This window comes from Mobula hypostoma, chromosome 8 (genome assembly GCF_963921235.1).
Source record: "Mobula hypostoma chromosome 8, sMobHyp1.1, whole genome shotgun sequence".
NCBI lineage: Eukaryota > Metazoa > Chordata > Chondrichthyes > Myliobatiformes > Myliobatidae > Mobula > Mobula hypostoma.
Genome location: NC_086104.1, coordinates 48802337 through 48822653, shown reverse-complemented (window position 1 = coordinate 48822653; position 20317 = coordinate 48802337). Strand labels below are relative to the sequence as shown.

Sequence of the window (20317 nt, the reverse complement as noted above, 5' to 3'; positions counted from 1 at the left end):
CAGCACATCAGGCAGCATCAATGAAAATTAATAAACAATCAACGTTTAAGGCTGAGACCATTCATTAGGAAAGGGGTAAATACCAGAATAAGAAGGTAGGAAGGTAGGAGGGAGGAGGACAAACTAGAAGATGATAGGTGAATAGAGGTGGGTGGGTGGGAGGGGCTGGAAAAGGCAAAAAGCAGAAGAAGGAATCTGATAGGAGAGGAGAGTAGACCTTGGGAGAAAGGGAAGAAGGAGATGCATTGGGGGAGGAGATAGACAGGTGAGGAGAAGAGGTAAGAGTTGAAAGTGGGGAATGGAACAAGAGGAAAGGGAGAGGGGAAAAGGAAAAAAAAAGAGGAAAAAAATACTGGAAGGAGAAATCTATGTTCATGCCATCAGGTTGGAGGCACCCTAGATGAAATGACATATTGTGCCTCCACCTTGAGAGTGTTTTTTTTTTGGTAACTCCAATCAAAAGCTCATTGAAAGGAAACCAAGAGAGTTGGGTAGGAGAGATTAACTTTGCTTTGCATGAATCATGTGATGGCGTGATGATGTATGCCGTTCACATGATTTAACATCTGTACCGAATATCTGTACAGAATATCCGTACATCTCAACTAATATATATATATATATATATATATATAATACAGTTGCATCAATTGTGATTCAATGTTGTAAAACAATAAAACATGAAAACTTGCGGGGGGGGGTGAATACTTTGAATACCTTTTATATGCACTTTAATTCCCTGCTTGATTTGAAAGGAAACATTGAAATAAAGGTAGTCCTGCACCAGAGAATATTAATGGTGGGGATTATCTCAGCCAAGTGCGATGTTATATACACTGCTGGATAAAAATGACCAAATCTTAAGTCGAGTTTATTGTCAATAAACTTTATGCCCAAACAAGACAACGTTTTTGTGGACTCTGGTGTACAGCACAGCAGTACACACAACACACAATAACTCAGGAAAGTAAGAACTAAATCTACAAATGAATTATGAATAGACAAGTGAAGTGCATAAAATAAATATTGTGGGGTACAGTACAAATTATCAGATGACACTTTGAATACGATGTGGCAGGGAGTTAAGGGAAGAAGTTGTTTCCCATTCTGACCACTCTTGTTTTTGACTGGGTGGGCTCCTTTATAATACTAAGGGCCCTGCATTCGCAGTGCTACTGTTAAATGTCACAGAGGGATGGTAGGGAGACCCCTATGATCCTCTCGGCTGTTCTCACTGTCCCTTGTAGGGACTTCTGATCTGATGCTCTGGTGCTCCCATACCAGATGGAGATGCAGGTTGTCAGGACGCTCTCCATGGTGCTCCTGTAAAATTCAGTTAAGATGATGGGGAGAGGGGGAGTCTTGCCTCAATCTCCTTATTCAGGGAGGTGATATTAAGGGACCAGGGGAAGTCATCTGTGATGTCAGCTCTCAGGAACTTGATACATTTAACTCTCTTTATGGTGGGGCTATGTATTCGCAGAGGGGGTTGGTACTCCTGCACCATCCTAAAGTCCACAATCAGTTCTTTCGTCTTCTCCATGTTCGGGCTTAGTTTGTTGTTCTCACACCAGTCCACTAGCCGCTCCAATCCCTCCCTGTACTCCAACTCATCATCGTTGTTGATGAGGCCAACCACTGTCCGTCATCCATAAATTTGAGCTGAATTCTGTGACACAGTCATGTGTCAGCAGTGGGCAGAGCACACAGCCCTGGCTCAGTGCACAGCCGAATGAGACCAGAGACATTGCTGCCCACACTGTGGCCTTTCATTAAATTACCTGTGGTTGATATGTCTAACAAAACTGTGGAAGTCTCTGCCTTTCAGACCGAAGGAGTTAAGGTAAGTTCCGGGAAGGTAACTACAGCTGCAGAATACAAAGGAAATGGGTGTAGCAGGGAGGGTGTGTGACAACATTGTCCCACTGAGAGACATTTGAGATCATTAGGTGCCTGCTAGCCATTCATAATTTATTCATAGAGCTAACCAGGAATACAAACTAACTACCTGAACAGCCATTAGCTGTAACCCAAAGAATACAATGTTAACACAAAGACTGTTTTAATAAAAAAAACATACTTTAAAGGGATTTCATTGATGCTAATATTAATCATGTGATCCAACCATCCTATCTCAAGGTCATCAACATGAAAAGAAGATACTACATGATAAAGGACAAATATACTGAGCTGATGCTTCCTGGTGGAAAATGGAATTTTTTTTTAGCATTCAGCCAAGTAACGTGAAACCTCGAAGATATCTGTTTTATTTTGTGGAGTAACAGAAGCGACTTGTGAATATTTATTAGATATGAAAGATGAATGTTTATTCGAATGACCAAGAATGTCTGCACTGTTCATTAATATAGAACATCACAAAAACAGGCCCTTCAGCCCACCATACCTATGCTAGCATAATGCTGATCCAAACTAATGCCATCTGCCTGCAAATGGTCCTTACCCTCTATTCCCTGATTCCCTGCCTGTTCATGCGTTGTGCCTCTTGAACGTTACTGTTGTATCTGCTTCTATCACCTCCCCTGTCAACATATTTTACGCACCTACCCCTCCATGTGTGTGGGGCGAGGGGCGGGGGAGATAAAGCTTGCCTTGTAAATTTCTTTTAAACTTGCCCCCTTTTATCTTTGACCTATGGTCTCCTGTATTTGACATTTTCAACCCTGGGAAAAAGACTCTTAACTGTCTATCCCATCAGTGCCTCCCATCATTTTATATACAGTACTTCTATCTGGTTGTCCCTCGACTTACAGTGCTCCAGAGAAAGCAATCAAATTTTGTTCAGCCTCTCCATAACTAATATATACCAATGCAGCCAACATCCTGGTGAACCTCACCTGCACGCTCTCCAAAGCTTCCACATCCTCCTCCTAGCAGGTGGCCAGAATTGCGCACAACCTTCTAAACATGCCTAACCAAAAGTTTTATGCAATAGATCTTCCCTAATGTTATACTCATTGGTCCTAGTGATTTTGCATTCTTTATATAGTACATTTGTGCCATTTTTCTTTCCATTGAATTGGGTTGGTTAGAGAACATGAATGGAATTAAAATGCAGCCTCACTGTCACCTGAGACAAACTGCAGAGCAACACACACAAAATGCTCGGTCTGAAAAATTGACTCTTTATTCTCTTCCATAGATGCTGCCTGACCTGCTGAGTTCTGCCAGCATTTTTTGTGTGTGTTACTCTGGAATTCCAGCAACTGCGGGATATCTTGTGTTTAGAATAACTGCAGAAGCTTCCATTGCATTGATGAGAACATTGCTCAATCTTCTCAGTCTAGGTTATGCATAGAATATTTATTTAATCTTTCATCAAAGATTAACCAGTAAGCCTCAGTTGTTGTTTTGGTAATATCCTCTACCTTTATTCCCTCAAGGCCATTATATCCTCCTGATTTAATGAAATACAATCCTCAAGGTTCTTCTGCTGTCTGGGCCTCGTGAAATAAGATCAATATTCCTTCAGCTTTTGTATTGCAATTTGATTCTGTGCATTAGCTTTAATGATTTTGGTACTTGTGCAGTGAGATTTATATTATCAAGTTGTGATAGGAGTTCAGCTGTAGCTTGATAGGATACAAAGGTATCATTCCTTATCTATGTACTGTGATAAGTGAGAGCAGAAATTGCACTGCAGTGCGGGTCTCTGTGTTCCCTCTTTCTTGGAAATGCAAAACACAGGATTATGACAGTCTTCCCCAACTCCACTCCTTCCCCCCCCCCCCCCACCAAGCCTGGCAGTTTATTGTTTAATTCTTTGTATCTTTTTTGCCATTCACTTATTTTCCAGTACTTGTCTTTTTTAAAACATCTTTTACACATATTTAAAATGATCTGTAATGACTTCATGGTATCAGCCACTGCAAGACCATCAGTTCTGTTAGGCTTTTGCAAGTGTTTCACCAGAAATTTTAACTTGTCTTCAAATATATATTGATTTAAATGGGGTCACAAAATACTGCACTGTTTAAAAATGTTTGATTTGCAGGCTTGTAAAGTGTTTTGATGAAAATGATGACATTTGATGAGACTTACTTGTACTGTGTTCCTCTTATGATCAGTCTTTGCTATGCTTTACAAATGTCCCTTTTAATTCAAGTTGAAGAGAGTTAATTAACCACCCCACGTAGCCGAGGAGATTGTGTATTTAAAATGTGAAATCAATTTTTTTCATTCAGTGGTAGCAGACTAGGTCTCTTATGCTGTGGCTGAGGTCAATGCCAAGTTCTAAGAGCTGGCTCTGCCAGCTAAGGTGAAGTAATAATGACAAAGGAAGAAAATACAATTTATTTTTCATCTTTTTTCAGGGTGTCCAAAGCTGTTTTCCTTTTTGAAGTGTCCACTGCTGTAATACAGCTGTCAATTTTCAGTCTGCAAACTTCCATAACAGTTGTTAGATGTAATCTGTTTATTATTGTCACATCTACTGAGATGCATGAAAATCATTTATTTATTTAGTTACTGTGTCTGGTAACAGATCTTTTTGCCCACAGCTCCCAAAGCACCCATGTCACTAATTAACCAACTAACTCACCAAAGAGAGCCCATGTGGTCACAGGGAGAACATACAAACTCCTTGCAGGCAGTGGTGGAGTGGAACCCAGGTTGCTAGCACTGTAAAAGCATCACGCTAACCACTTTGCTGCCATGCCACCACGCCATCCACAAAGGTCATTCTAGACACAAGTACGTTGAAGTACTACAAAAGAAAATACATTAGAGTGCAAGATATTGTGTTACAGTTACTGAGTGCAGGTAGACAGCAAGTGCAAAAGCCATGATGAGGGTAGATTAAGATATCAGGAGTTCATCTTCATCATTATAATATCCATTCGCGTATCGTAACAGTGGGTCAGAAGCTGCCAGTTAATATGCGTCCTCCGATGGAAGGGGGAAGAATTGAGAATAATCATGGTGGGCGGGGTACTTGATCATATTGCTTGCTTTCCCAAGGCAGCACGAAGTTTAGGCAGAGTAATAGAGGAAAAGCTGGTTTTCATGATTTACTGGGCTGCATTCACAACTCTCGGCAAAAAGCTGTGATGCCACTTTCCTACAAGTTATTTTGTCACCATCTTGGAGACAAGCTTGTGCTTGATTTAATATCTGACTGAACATTATATATAAATGTCATTACAATAGGGCCTGGATGATTGTAGGATCATTGCAGCCAAGATTGAATTTAAGGGTCATACAGCAAGATGTTTTATCTGACATTTGAATAATATCTGATTCTTTTACATATTCATATGAATATAAACCTTCATCATTGGAGCTTTAATCTTAAGGACCTTAATTTAGCATTTAATTTAGGCTACCATTTAGATTAGATTAGATTAGATTCAACTTTATTGTCATCGTCCCAAGTACAGATACAAAGCCAATGAAATGCAGTTAACATCTGACCAGAAATGCAAAGAATAGTGTTATTTACAAAATAACTGCAAATAAAAAAAGTGCTACAGCACACAAATATAAAAGTACTGAGACAGTACAATATGGGTGCAATACTGCTTAGCGCTGTGATGTGAGGTTCAGCAGGGTCACAGCCTCAGGGAAGAAGCTCCTCCTGTGCCTGCTGGTGCAGGAGCGCAGGCTCCTGTAGTGCCTACCGGATGGGAGGAGAGTAAAAAGTCCATGATTAGGGTGAGATGCATCATTGATAATGCTTTTCGCCCTGCCCAGGCAACGTTTATGGTAGATGTTTTCAATGGTGGGCAATGGGGTGCCGATAATCCACTGGGCAGTTTTCACCACACGCTGGAGTGCTTTGCAGTCCGATACGGGACAATTGCCATACCACAGTGAGATGCAGTTGATGAGTATGCTCTCAATGGTACAGCCGTAAAAGTCCGTCAGTATCCTGGGACAGAGGTGAGCTTTCTTCATGCTCCGCAGGAAATAAAGGCGCTGTTGCACCTTTTTGATCAGGATGGAGGAGTTCAGGGACCAGGAGAGATCCTCGGAAATGTGGACACCAAGGAATTTGAAACTTGATACACGCTCCACTACAGCTCCATTGATGTAGAAGGGGATGTGAGTGTGGCTCCTAGCATACCTGGAGTCCACAATGATCTCCTTGGTCTTCTGGGTGTTAAGGGCCAGGTTGTTGTCGGCACACCACACGGCCAGGTGCTGGACCTTGTAGGCTGTCTCGTCGTCCCCTCTGATCAGGCCAACCACTGTGGTGTCGTTTGCGAACTTGATTATGGAGTTAGAACCATGTACAGGAACGCAGTCATAGGTGAAAAGCGAGTACAGAAGAGGGCTCAGCACACAGCCTTGAGGCACGCTGGTGTTCAGGGTGAGAGTGGAGGAGGAGAGGTTGTCTAACTTAACTGATTGGGGTCTGTTAGTCAGAAAGTCCAAGGTCCAATTGCAGAGGGATGAGCTGAGACCAAGCTGGTGAAGTTTGGCGATCAGCTTGGAGGGAATCACAGTATTGAATGCCGAACTAAAGTCAATGAACAGCATTTTCAGAGAATTTTTTGTAAAATGTTTGCATTTGGTGTGCCTAAGGTAACCCAATATTTGTCCTTCCAAATATTTTGTTGAGTTGAACTGGAAAAATTTTTCAACAGAAGCACTGTGATCTTGAATCATTTCCAGGAAAATGTCAGGTTAAGTGTAAACTTCTTTTTGTCCCTCTAAAAGATAAAATCAGAAAAGCTCCATGTTTTACCCCATATTGTCCCACTGTCTAAGCTAAACCCAATATTTGGTAACCCAATATTTGTCCTTCCAAATATTTTGTTGAGTTGAACTGGAAAAATTTTTCAGCAAAAGCACTGTGATCTTGAATCATTTCCAGGAAAATGTCAGGTTAAGTATAAGCTTCTTTTTGTCCCTCTAAAAGATAAAATCAGAAAAACTCCATGTTTTACCCCATATTGTCCCACTGTCAAAGCTAAAACATTTGCAAGCTTCAGCACTTTAAAGATGCCAAAATGGTGAATGCTGACTCTCAAGAAAAGAAGACTGCTCATGTTGACAAAAGGCTGTCATTTTATGCAATGTTTGCCAAAATCACAACCCCATTCCCAGTTAAAGAGATCTTGCTGTGTGAAAATTAGTCATCACTTAGAATGAATGACAGCATTTCAAAAGCAGTTAATTGGTTGTAAGTTACTGTAGAACATTCTATTGATGTGAAAGGTCTTGTTCTTCTTTCTGTTTCACTGAAACAGTGCAGATATTATAGTGGTTACTTTTTCATGGTCAGTTCCCTTTTGAAAACTGTTTATCATTTCAGCTTGGAATTTTGTGCAGGCAGCTTGCTTTAGCCTCTTTCTGACAAAAGAGAAAAGCTGCAGACTTGCACCCAGTTTTCTTTCAGCTACGTTTTGACAGTTTTTATCTGTTATAGTTTTACTGATATTAATTATTTTCTTTATCCTGCCCTCCTCAGGTTGATGGACACAGCCAGAGAAATGACTCGTGAATCATTGCCAATTAAATGCCTTGAAGCTGTGATTCTTGGAATGTATCCTTATTTTATAAATTTATGTAGCTTCAGTGAGTCATTTTATAGGCTAAATGCTCATTATATCTTATAATCCATGGTTTGTGTCGAAGAACATTGATATTAAACTAGAAGGAAGCCCATGTCCTGCTTTCCTGTTGCTAGGAGACTGAAAGAGAATTTCAAAGCAGGATGCCAGGAATATGAAGTTTTTACGCAGACTTCATTTGGATTCATAGATTATCATAATTTGAAATGGGTCAACTGCCAGCTACAAAGGCTGATGGACTGAAATTTAACACTTGAAATACAGAATTTATTTTAATTGAACACTTAAAAACAGGAGATTATTCACAAAAAATTAAGCAGAATATTCTCTTGCACTGTTTAACACACTCTCCCCTAAAATAGAATTACTTTAATATTTTCTTAGCTTGATGTCATAATTTAGAAGTTATTTTTAAACTCCGTGGTTGTGTAAATCAAAGTCTAGAACCTTTAATTGTTTTGTTTTATTTTATTTTGTTCCTGAAAGCGTTTACTGAAAGTCACATTGATTGAAAGTCTTCAGAACAAGTCGTCAATCATAGTGATTATGCTATTAGTGAAAATAATATTTTACGGATGCCTTCTATAAGAACGTTAATGGTGGTATTGAATTTCCCTTGGTGACACGGGGAATTGCAGTTGTGGAATCTGGAACAGCAAACAAACTGCTGGAGGAACTCAGCAAGTTGAGCAGCAACTGTTGAAATAAAGCGGTAACCAACATCTCAGGTCGAGAGTCTGCATCAGCATTGCAAGAATTACAAGGTGGTTGATTTTGAAGTGGCAGGGGGTGCGGTGAGACCTGGGTGCCCCTTACATCAAGTATTCATGTGCATCAAGCAATTTGGAAGCCAAATGTTTGGTTGACTTTGATTGCAAGGATGTGAAAGGCCTTGGTGAAGCCACATCAGAAAGTTTGTGCGTGCGTTTTTTTTTTATTGAGGAAGGATGTTCTTGCTCTGTTCAAAAGAGCTTTCCTTGACTGATTCTTGAGGTGGCAGTACAGAATGTACAAGGAGTGATCAAATTGTTTAGGACTGCAGAAAAATGAGAGGGGTTAAGATATAAAATGATCACAGGACTAGACAGGCTACATATTGGGAAGATATTCCTGATGGCAAGAGTCTAGTACCAGAGATGGCAGCCTTGGAGATGTTTGCCATTTAGAACTGGGGAGAACTATCTTCACCCCACATGGTGAACTAGTGAAATTCTCCTTCACCCAGCTGCTGCTGGCCAAATCATTATTTTTTTCGGAGATGTATTTGTTAATGCTAAGGACTCAGGACTAAAGAAGGTGATCAGCCATGATTGTGTTTAATGGTGAGGAGGGACAAAGACCTGAATAGACTACTGGCACTGCTGATTTCTATGTTTCTGCAACAGAACAGGTTAAAGAATGAATTGAGGAACATTCACATTCATTATTTTAACACCTTAGGTGTTAAATGTTTAAGCTCCAACTTTTCAATGATACGTGGAAATTTGTAAAATTGCAGACAGCTGTACGACTAAAATGATTGCAATAGATGGTGAACTCATCTTCATTTATAGTGACTGGGACTGCCAAAGTCCAAGATACATGGTTGGGGTGGAAGTTATTAAATTGTCCAAGAATGATTTCTCAAGTAAAATGTAGATGTCCAGATGGCTCTATTGAGGAGGGGGCAACAGTGGAAAATGAAGTAGGGCAAGTGACTGAAGTGTCAATCAGTGCAGTACTTTGAGCCAGTGACCAAAATTCTATTCGTTTAAAAAATTTTCAGGGAAAAATATAGGACTGCTCCATGAGTTGAAGTCCTAAAGTGAGGCAAGCCAAATTTGAGGGCATTAGATAGGTACTTACAAAGGTAAATTGGGAGAGGGTGTTTGCTGGTAAAGGAGTATCTGCCAAGTGAGAGGCTATTAAAAGTGAGATAGGAAGAATTCGTGGACAGAATTTTCCTGTTGGAATGAAGGGCAAGACTGGCAGGATTAGATAACGTGGGTTGATAAGGGATATTGAGGCTCCGGTCAGGAATCTGAAGGAGGTGTATGACAGAAATAGGCACTGGGTGGGTGCTACTCCTTTGAAGTATGAGAGATGGAGGAATATGTTTAGGAGGAAATCAGGAGGGCAAATTGAGACCTGAAATAGCTTTAGTAGATGAGAGGTTCTGAAAGTATATTCAGAGCAAAAGGGTAGCTATGAAAATAATAGGTTTTAGTCCCTGAGGATCAATGTGGTCATTTGTGTGGTGCTGTAGATGGGTGAGTTCTTGAAATAGATATTTTTCAAATGTATTTACTGTAGGGAAGGTAATTAAAATCCAAGGAATTAAGAGAAATGAATAGCAATTTCTTGGAACATATCCACATTACAAAAGAGGAGGTGCCAGCAGTCTTAAAGCACATAAAGGTGGATAATTTCAAGGGCCTGACAAAATGCATCATAGGACATTGTGGATTCTGAAGAAGAAATTGCAGGAGCTTTGGCAGAAATATTTGCGTTGTCTTTATCCAGGTACCAAAAAAATTAACAGATAGAAAATGCGCCTTCATTTAAAAGGGGCTGCAAGGACAAATTAGAGTTTACAGGGAACTACCCCTTGGAGTATAGTGTGCAATTTTGGATGTGATGTAAGCTGGAAAAATGTGTAGTTGTGATATACATGCATGTTTCCAGGACTGGAGGGCTTGAGTTACAAGGAGAGGCTGGATAGACTGGACTTGTTTTCCACAGTGCATAGGAAGCTGAAGGGTGACCTTATAGAGTGTAGAATATCACTAGGGAATGGTTATGGTCTTTTTCCCAGGATAGAGGAATCTAAAACTGGAGAGCAGAGGTTTACGGTGAGAGGGAGAGATTTAAAAAGGATCTGAGAGACACATTTTTCAGATGTTGTTGGTATAAGGTTCGAGTTGCCAGAGGTAAGATGGTAGAGATGGGCACAATTGCAAACCTTAACAAAACATTTAGACAGGAACATGGATAGAAAAAAGTGTGATCTAAATGCAGGCAAATAGATCTAGCTCAGGCAAATGTCTTGTTCACCATGAATGAATAAGGTCAAAGAGGCACTGTCCATGCTGTACAACTATATGACTGTAGTCTGGCTGCAATTATAGTAAATCTTTTTCAAGGGCACTTCATTTTAAATAGCTTCTTCCCCAATTTGCAAATTAAGGCAAATGTCTCTCTTAATCTTGCAACTTTTATGTTGAAGTACTTTTCTCAAAAATGCACAGGGAAGATAGCACCAATACTATTAGGTCTTTTGAGCCTTGATTTTACAACAATTATATTTATGTGTGAGTTTAACCGTTTATAAATAACAGATTTGGCATTGAAACCAGAAAAGCTGAATCCAGTAGTTTGCTCTGCTGCTGATAGAAGAGGGTGTACTTGAGGACGGCAAAGATTCAATTCCTGAAATTTACATTACGTGGTTAGTGACGTACACTTTGGGCTCTGCACCATTACGAAATCTCCCATGCAGTATTTAATGTCAGAACTAAGTTCTATTGCAAACTGCAATCTTCAACTACAATGTCTATCAATTAGGTACAGTATAGATTTGATTAATTTCTCTTTAAGCTACATGTGGCCTTAGTGGTACGTTGTAACCGGAGCAAGTCAGTGAGGGGGAATCATTTTACTACAATCCATGAGAGAATGGATTATTGAGCAAATTAACTATTCTATACTAATCTGTTTGGAAAGTATTAAATTATTGTCGTGTCTTGTGTCCTAAAAGGAAATTTGAAATGAGGGGGTCAGTTAACATCTGTGAAACCACAGACAGTCACACCTGTGGAAACGGAGACAGTCGTCTCAAGACTGGAAGAAGTTTTGATGAAAGGCCATTAACTTGACACCCATTTTTCTTGTTCCCATTCTGATGAAAGATCATTGTTTGAACACTAGCCACTAGGAGACTTGGCTCAGCATTGCAGGGCAATCTCATTGAATTAGGCAGAAAGGAAGGTACGACAAGAAATCTAATGAACTGGTCCAACCTCAGCAGCTTCGTGACAGAGCTCAGCCGTCGTGACACTGGAGAAGGAATGGGCCATTCAGTGGGCTGCATGTATGGCTACCTGCCAGCCCTGTTTCTGTAAGCCTCATTACCCTTCCTAACAGCAGTTTTATAACATCTTAATTATCTTGGTCGCTAATGCTCTTTGGAAAAGCTCCTTATATCCACTACCCTTTGTTCATGAAAATTCCTCCTGACAGCCCCCTTGAGTCACTTACTCAGGATGTTTACCTTTCCCACCCTACATTTCTGCATCTCCTATAGGAAACACTTTTTTTTCCCTCAATCCTTTCAGTTCCTTTGAGCATCTCAATCAGATGTAGGGATTACAAGTCTAACTTGCACAACTTTTAATAGCCTTCAGTCATAGTATCATTCTGCACAGCACCCACATCAAGGCCAGTGTGTCCTTCTTGATGTGTAGAGCTGATGAAGTAACACAGTTCCCTGATTAGTGCAGGGATTTGTTACTGTCATAGGCAGAGGTTTATCTACTGCATTATCGTTAAGCTTCGCTGTTTTTATGTTACCACTGTTAGCAATATTAGAGCAAAAAAATTGTAATTACTACTCATTTTAGCATGTTGTTACTCCTGATCCTGCGGTAGTTCCCAATAACTCTTATAATCTGATTATTTGTAATCCTAGGAGACTGTACTGTATGAATTTAATTTTAAAGTATAATTGTTTCATGAATGTAGGGAATGCACTCTGTGCAGTTGTACAGCAGTACAGCTGTTCAGAGAGTCTGTGGACATTTGAGGTAGAGTTGCTATGCAATTCCAGTGTGAGATTGCTGCATTGCAGGTTGCCTATTTAGGCTAAGCACCCTATAAGAAGGTTTTGTGTCTCTATGTCAAGTGTGTCTGTGTATTTACAGTCATTAAATATTACCCCACAAAAATCATATAAAACTTTTTATTATAAAACTAGGTACCCATATTCCAAGAACGTTTTAATGAAAAACCGTATGTGTTCTTCAGTTTTAAATTAAACTAATTAAAATATTAAAATTGTGTTGTTTTCCCAATTAATCCTTTCATTTTAGTGATGAACAGTTGATTTATAATTAAATAGCTGTAAACTGGGAAGGTATCAACACATTCCTGGCCTTAGCTAGTTAAAATCCAAAAGTGGCTCTTTTTCCCCAATCTTTTCCATGGCAGAATGTCACATTCCAAAATCTTCTAGTTATCTTCTAATGCAAAAAAAATAATTGAATCATTGGAAGTAAAAGTAAACATTATTGAAAGTACTTGCCCCTCAGAAAGTTGTGGCATTTATTTTAATTAGCACGTGGGCACGTTGCCAAGTGGTTAAAGTATTCGACTAGCGACCTGAAGGTCGTGAATTCAAGCCTCAGCCGAGGCAGCGTGTTGTGTCCTTGAGCAAGGCACTTAACCACAGTGCTCTGCGATGACACTGGTGCCAAGCTGTATTGGCCCTTGCCCTTCCCTTGGACAACATCGGTGTCGTGGAGAGGGGAGACGTGCAGCATGGGCAACTGCCGGCCTTCCATACAACTTTGCCCAGGCCTGCGCCCTGGAGAGTGAAGACTTTCCAGGCGCAGATCCATGGTCTCGCAAGACTAACGGATGCCTTTTTAAAAAATATTTTAATTAGATATTTTCTGATAGGGTGGGATTTTTCTGATCGTGTCCACGATATCCTGAACTGGGAAGGTGAACAGCCAGAGGTCTTGGTACATATTGGGGGCAGGGATTCAGATTCCTGGATCATTGGGACCACTTCTGAGGCAAGGTGTGACCTGTACAAAAAGGACGGGTGGCACTTGAATCTGAGGGGGACCAATATCCTGGCAGGGAGTTTTGCCAAGGCTATTGGGGAGAGTTTAAACTAGAATCGCTGAGGGGGTGGGAACCGAACTGAAGAGATGGAGGAAGGGGTGGTTGGCTCACAAATAGAAAAAGCTTGTAGACAGTGTGAGAGGGAAGATAGGCAGGTGATAGAGAAGGGATATGCTCAGACTGATGGTTTGAGATGTGTCTATTTTAATGCAAAGAGTATCATGAACAAAGCGGATGAGCTTAGAGTGTGGATCGGTACTTGGAGCTATGATGTTGTGGCTATTACAGAGACTTGGATGGTTCAGGGGCAGGAATGGCTACTTAGAGTGCCAGACTTTAGATGTTTCAGAAAGAACAGGGAGGGAGGCAAAAGAGGTGGGGACGTGGCACTGCTGATCAGAGATAGTTTCACGGCTGCAGAAAAGGAGGAAGTCATGGAGGAATTGTCTACAGAGTCTCTGTGGGTGGAAGTTACGAACAGGAAGGAGTCAATAACTCTACTGGTTGTTTCTTATAGACCACCCAATAGTAACAGGGACATTGACGGGCGGATAGGGAGACAGATTCTGGAAAGATGCAATAATAACAGGGTTGTCGTGGTGGGAGATTTAAATTTCCCCGATATTGATTGGCATCTCCGTAGAGCAAGGGGTTTAGATGGGGTGGAGTTTGTTAGGTGTGTTCAGGAAAGTTTCCTGACACAATATGTAGATAAGCTTACAAGAGGAGAGGCTGTACTTGATCTGGTATTGGGAAATGAACCTGGTCAGGTGTCAGATCTCACAGTGGGAGAGCATTTTGGAGATGGTGATCACAATTCTGTCTCCTTTACCATAGTGTTGCAGAGGGATAGAAACAGACAAGTTAGGAAAGCGTTTAATTAGAGTAAGTCAGAGTCATAGTCATACTTTATTGATCCCGAGGGATTTTGCTTCCCTCGGGATCCCGAGGGAAAGGGGAAATATGAAGCTCTCAGACAGGATCTTGGAAGCATAAATGGGAACAGATGTTCTCAGAGAAATATACGGCAGAAATGTGGCAAATGTTCGGGGGATATTTGCATGGTGTTCTGCATAGGTAAGTTCCAATGAGACAGGGAAAAGACGGTAGGGTACAGTAACCGTGGTGTACAAAGGCTGTTGAAAATCTAGTCAAGGAGAAAAGGAAAGCTTATGAAAAGTTCAAAAAGCTAGGTGATGTTAGAGGGCTTGGCAGGCAGGATTAAGGAAAGTCCCAAGGCATTCTACAAGTATGTGAAGAGCAAGAGGATAAAACATGAGGGAATAGGACCAATCAAGTGTGACAGTGGGAAAGTGTGTATGGAACCAGAAGAGATAGTGGAGGTACTTAATGAACACTTTGCTTCAGTATTCACTACTGAAAAGGATCTTGGTGATAGTAGGGATGACTTACAGCAGACTGAAAAGCTTGAGCATGTAGACATTAAGAAAGAGGATGTTCTGGAGCTTTTGAAAAGCATCAAGTTGGATAAGTCCGGGACCAGATGAGATATACCCCAGGCTACTGAGGGAGGCAAGGGAGGAGATTGCTGAGCCTCTGGCAATGATCTTTGCATCATCAATGGGGACAGGAGAGGTTCCGGAGGATTGGAGGGTTGCAGATGTTGTTCCCTTGTTCAAGAAAGGGAGTAGGGATAGCCCAGGAAATTATAGACCAATGAGTCTAACTTCAGTGGTTGGTAAGTTGATGGAGAAGATCCTGAGAAGCAGGATTTATGAACATTTGGAGAGGCATAATATGATTAGGAATAGTCAGCATGGCTTTGTCAAAGGCAGGTTGTGCCTTACTAGCTTGATTGAATGTTCTGTGGATATGACTAAACACCTTGATGAAGGTAGAATCAGAATCAGGTTTATTATCACCGGCATGTGCCATGAAATTTGTTAACTTATCAGCAGCGGTTCAATGCAATACATAATCTAGCAGAGAGAGAGGAAAAAATAATAAGTAAAACATAATAAACAAACAAGTAAATCAATTACATACAGTATATTGAATAGATTTTTTTAAATGTGCAAAAACAGAAATTCTATATATTAAAAAGAGTGAGGTAGTGTCCAAAGCTTCAGTGTCCATTTAGCAGTGGATGTAGTGTATATGGATTTCAGCAAGGCATTTGATAAGGTACCCCATGCAAGGCTTATTGAGAAAGTAAGGAGGCATGGGATCTAAGGGGACATTGCTTCGTGGATCTAGAATTGGCTTGCCCACAGAAGGCAAAGTGTAGTTGTAGACGGGTCATATTCTGCATAGAGGTGACCAGTGGTGTGCCTCAGGGATCTGTTCTGGGACCCCTTCTCTTTGTGATTTTTATAAATGGCGGAGATGAGGAAGTGGAGGAATGGGTTAGTAAATTTTCTGATGACACAAAAGTTGAAGATGTTGTGGATAGTGTGGAGGGCTGTCAGAGGTTACAGCGGGGCATCGATTGGATGCAAGACTGAGCTGAGAAGTGGCAGATGGAGTTCAACCCAGATAAATGTGAGGTGGTTCATTTTGGTAGGTCAAATATGATGGTAGAATATAGTATTAATGGTAAGACTCCTGGGAGTGTGGAGAATCAGAGGGATCTTGGGGTCCGAATCCATAGGACACTCAAAGCTGCTGTGCAGGGTGACTGTGTGGTTAAGTAGGCATACGGTGCATTGGACTTCATCATCCGTGGGACTGAGTTCAAGAGCCAAGAGGTAATATTACAGCTGTATAGGACCCTGGTCAGACCCTACATAGGGTATTGTGCTCAGTTCTGGTCACCTCACTGCAGGAAGGATGTGGAAACTATAGAAAGGAGATTTACAAGAATATTGCCTGGATTGGGGAGCATGCCTTATGAGAATAGGTTGAGTGAACACAGCCTTTTCTCCTTGGAGTGACGGAGGATGAGAGGTGACCTGATAGAGGTGTATAAGATGATGAGAGGCATTGATCATGTGAATAGTCAGAGGCTTTTTCCCAGGGCTGAAATGGCACAGTTTTAAGGTGCTTGGAAGTAGGCACAGAGATATCAGGGGTAAGCTTTTACACAGAGAGTGGTGAGTGCATGGAATGGGTTGCCAGTAACTGTGGTTGGGGCAGATACAATAGGGTCTTTTAAGTGACTCCTGGATAGGTACATGGAGCTTAGAAAAATCGAGGGCTATAGGTAACCCTAGGTAATTTCTAAAGTAAGTTCATGTTCGGCACAGCATTGTGGGCCAAAGGGCCTGTTTTGTGCTCTAGGTTTTCTATGTTTCTATTTTGGTCTGCAGACACCTCTGAGAGAATACTGACCAGAGACTTTGAAAACTTTGTTGGGCAGCGCATATTGTACCTCGTGTACTTCACTGGCAGAAAAAGCAAGATCGAATAAAGCTCCTATACGGTTAGGCATCCTTATTTCTGTCATTATATTTGTATAGAATTACATACGTCTTGCTCCTTTTAGCTCGTCCTGTGGATCGAGAATGAATGTGTGAGGCTAATTTGCCCAGTGGTGTGCTTCATCTGCTGCTTGTACTAGGCTTCTGTGTAGTTGGGCCCCAGGTTCTCAATAACACCCCAAAAACTTTGTCCCAATTTGAGCACAGTCCATAGTACACAGACCAGTAGAAATCAGCATGTGCCTTTCAGCCCATGATGTTGTGCCAACCTGTATAAACATACTCCACAAACAAGCAAGCCCATCCCTCCCAAACAGCCTGTAGTCCTCCATTTTTCTTCCATCCTACCTAAGACTCTCTTAAATGTCCCTATTTTATCAGCCTCCCCCACCACCCTCAGCCGTGGGTTCCAGGTACCGACCACACATGGGTCAGAGACTTACAGAAGTTTTTTGGGATGCCGCATTTTTTCTTTGAGTATGTGCTTAAATATTTCCCCTCTCATGACTACTCTGCGAAATCCAGAGAGCAGTACCAACAATTAGATTTGCCTTTTTTTTGAACGCAACAAACAATATGCTGGAGGAACTCAGCAGGTCAAGTAGGGTCTGGGGGAAGGAAAGGAATTGTCAATATTTCAGGTTGAAACCGTGCATCAGGACAGAGATTGGAGAGGTGAGGGCCAGTTTAAAGCAAAGGGGAAGGATGAGAAAGGAACCCCCCCCCTCAATACTACTCCATCTGTTATGTTTTTGTGCTTTTTCCTCTTTCTCCTTGCCCGCCTTCCTCTATCATTCACCTGACACTGTTTTCCAAATCCCACTCACCTCCCCTACCTGGCAGTACCTGCCTGTCATCTTCTCAGTCCACCTCAGAGTCTTTCCTCGGCACTGCCCTTCTCCTCTTTGTACTGGCCATCTTGTCTCTCCACTCTCAGTCTTGATGCTGGATTTTGACCTGAAACATTGATAACTCCTTTCCTCCACCAGGTTCTTGTCAATCCTCCGAATTCCTCCCACAGACTCCAGCATCTGCAGTCTCTTGTCTCCACGGGATTATTCAAACTCACCAAAGCTTTTTACCTCCACTCAAGAGGAACTGGAGCCATGCCCTTGTCAAACATGGCTGCCTGCAGAAGCACAACTGCGTCTTGTATTTGCTTCATGGAATCACGTGGAACATACAAATGGCATGGAGCAAATGAATGAAATCTTCTTGAAAAATTGACATGAAATCTGGAATAAACAGGTGTGAATGATACCTTTGACATTAAGGCAGCAATGACAAAGTTAGTGCTATAAAGAGCCCTGATCAATGGCGATCAGAAGTGAAGCATAGCTGTAACTTTAACTATACCTGGCATAAATCGTGGTTGCATTTTGTAATACTGTTCCATAAATTGAGTGAGGACAGGACTGTTAGTTTACAACCAGAGGCAGTGTGTCGAGAGACTCCCAGGAAAATCAGGCAGATAGGGTAAAGTTGCAGTCAGTAGGATGAGTTGCAGTGTAAAAGGGGGACAAAATCAAAAAGGGTGACAGATACAGGACTGAAGGTGTTATAATTGAGTGCATGCAGTATACTGAATAAGGTAGATAATCTTGTGGTGCAGGTACCGATCGGCCGGTATGACATTGCGCGCATCACTGAGTCGTGTCTGAAAGGCAATATAGTTGGGAGTTTAACCTCAAAGGATGCATATTGTATTGATTGGACAGGCAGGTAGGCAGTGAGTGTGGTGTGGCTTTGTTGGTAAAAAGAATGAAATTAAGTCATTAGATACAGGTGACATAGGATCAGTAGATGTAGAATCCTTGTGGGTAGAGCAAAGAAACTGCAAGGGTAAAAAGAATCTGATGGGAGTTAGATACAGGCCTCCGAACAGTAGCCAGGATATGGGCTACAAATTACAGTGAGAGATAGAAAAGGCATGTCAAAAAGGCAATAATACAATACGGGGGGATTATCAATATGCAGGTGGATTGGGAAAATCAGGTTTGTGCTGGATCCCAAAAGAGAAAATTTGTAGAATGCCTACAAGTTGGTTTTTAGAGCAGCTTGTGGTGGAGCCCAATAGGAGATCAGCTATTCTGGATTGGGTGCTGTGTAATGAACTGGATTTGATTAAGAAGCTTAAGGTAAAGGAACCCTTAGGAGACAGTGATCATAAGCAGTGAGCACTGGGGCTCCACAGGGGACTGTCTTGTCTCCCTTTCTGTTCACCATTTACACCTTGGACTTCAACTATTGCACAGAGTCTTGTCATCTTCAGAAGTTTTCGGATGACTCTGCCATAGTTGGATGCATCAGCAAGGGAGATGAGGTTGAGTACCGGGCTATGGTAGGAAACTTTGTCGCATGGTGTGAGCAGAATTATCTGCAGCTTAATGTGAAAAAGACTAAGGAGCTGGTGGTAGACCTGAGGAGAGCTAAGGTACCGGTGACCCCTTTTTCCATCCAGGGGGTCAGAGTGGACATGGTGGAGGATTACAAATACCTGGGGATACGAATTGACAATAAACTGGACTGGTCTAAGAACGCTGAGGCTGTCTACAAGAAGGGTCAGAGCCGTCTCTATTTCCTGAGGAGACTGAGGTCCTTTAACATCTGCCAGACGATGCTGAGGATGTTCTACGAGTCTGTGATGGCCAGTGCTATCATGTTTGCTGTTGTGTGCTGAGGTAGCAGGCTGAGGGTAGCAGACACCAACAGAATCAACAAACTCATTCGTAAGGCCAGTGATGTTGTGGGGATGGAACTGGACTCTCTCATTGTGGTGTCTGAAAAGAGGATGCTGTCTAAGTTGCATGCCATCTTGGTCAATGTCTCCCATCCACTACATAATGTACTGGGTGGGCACAGGAGTACATTCAGCCAGAGACTCATTCCTCCGAGATGCAGCACAGAGCGTCATAGGAAGTCATTCCTGCCTGTGGCCATCAAACTTTACAACTCCTCCCTTGGAGGGTCAGACATCCTGAGCCAATAGGCTGGTCCTGGACTTATTTCATAATTTACTGGCATAATTTACATACTACTATTTATTTATGGTTCTATTACTATTTATTATTTATGGAGCAACTGTAATGAAAACCAATTTCCCCCGGGATCAATAAAGTATGACTATGACTGTGACTATGACTAATACGATAGATTTCACCTTGCAATTTGAGAAGGAGAATCTAAAGTCAGTTGTCTTGGTATTACAGTGGAGTAAAGGGAATTACTAAGGCATGAGAAAGGAGCTGGCAAAGTTGATTGGGAGGGAACACTAGCAGGGATGACAGCAGAGCAGTGATGGCTAGAGTTTCTGGGAGCAATACATCTCAAAAATGAAGTATTCTAAAGGCAGGATAATGCAGCTGTGGCTGACAAGGGAAGTGAAAGCCAACATAAAGGCAAGAGAGGGCATATAACAGAGCAAAAATTAATGGGAAGTTAGAGGATTGGGAAACTTTTAAAAACCAACAGAAGGCAACTAAAAAAGCGATATGTGAGGGGGGAGGGGGAAAGAAGAAATATGAAGGTAAAGCAACACACACAAAATGCTGGAGAAACTCAGCAGACCAGGCAGCA

The 20317-nt window shown here is 41.6% G+C and overlaps 1 protein-coding gene across 2 annotated transcripts in view; it reads left to right on the top strand.

The window, feature by feature from the left end:
* vash2 (vasohibin 2) overlaps window positions 1-20317 on the top strand; it is a 131626-nt gene that overhangs the window by 44515 nt on the left and 66794 nt on the right. Inside the window, exon 4 of one of the 2 annotated variants that reach the window (XM_063055804.1) lies at window positions 7433-7507. The exons of the other annotated variant lie outside the window; for it this stretch is intronic. Coding sequence (XP_062911874.1) covers window positions 7433-7507 — 75 coding nt within the window. The remainder of the gene's footprint in view (window positions 1-7432; window positions 7508-20317) is intronic. 2 annotated transcript variants of the gene reach the window in all.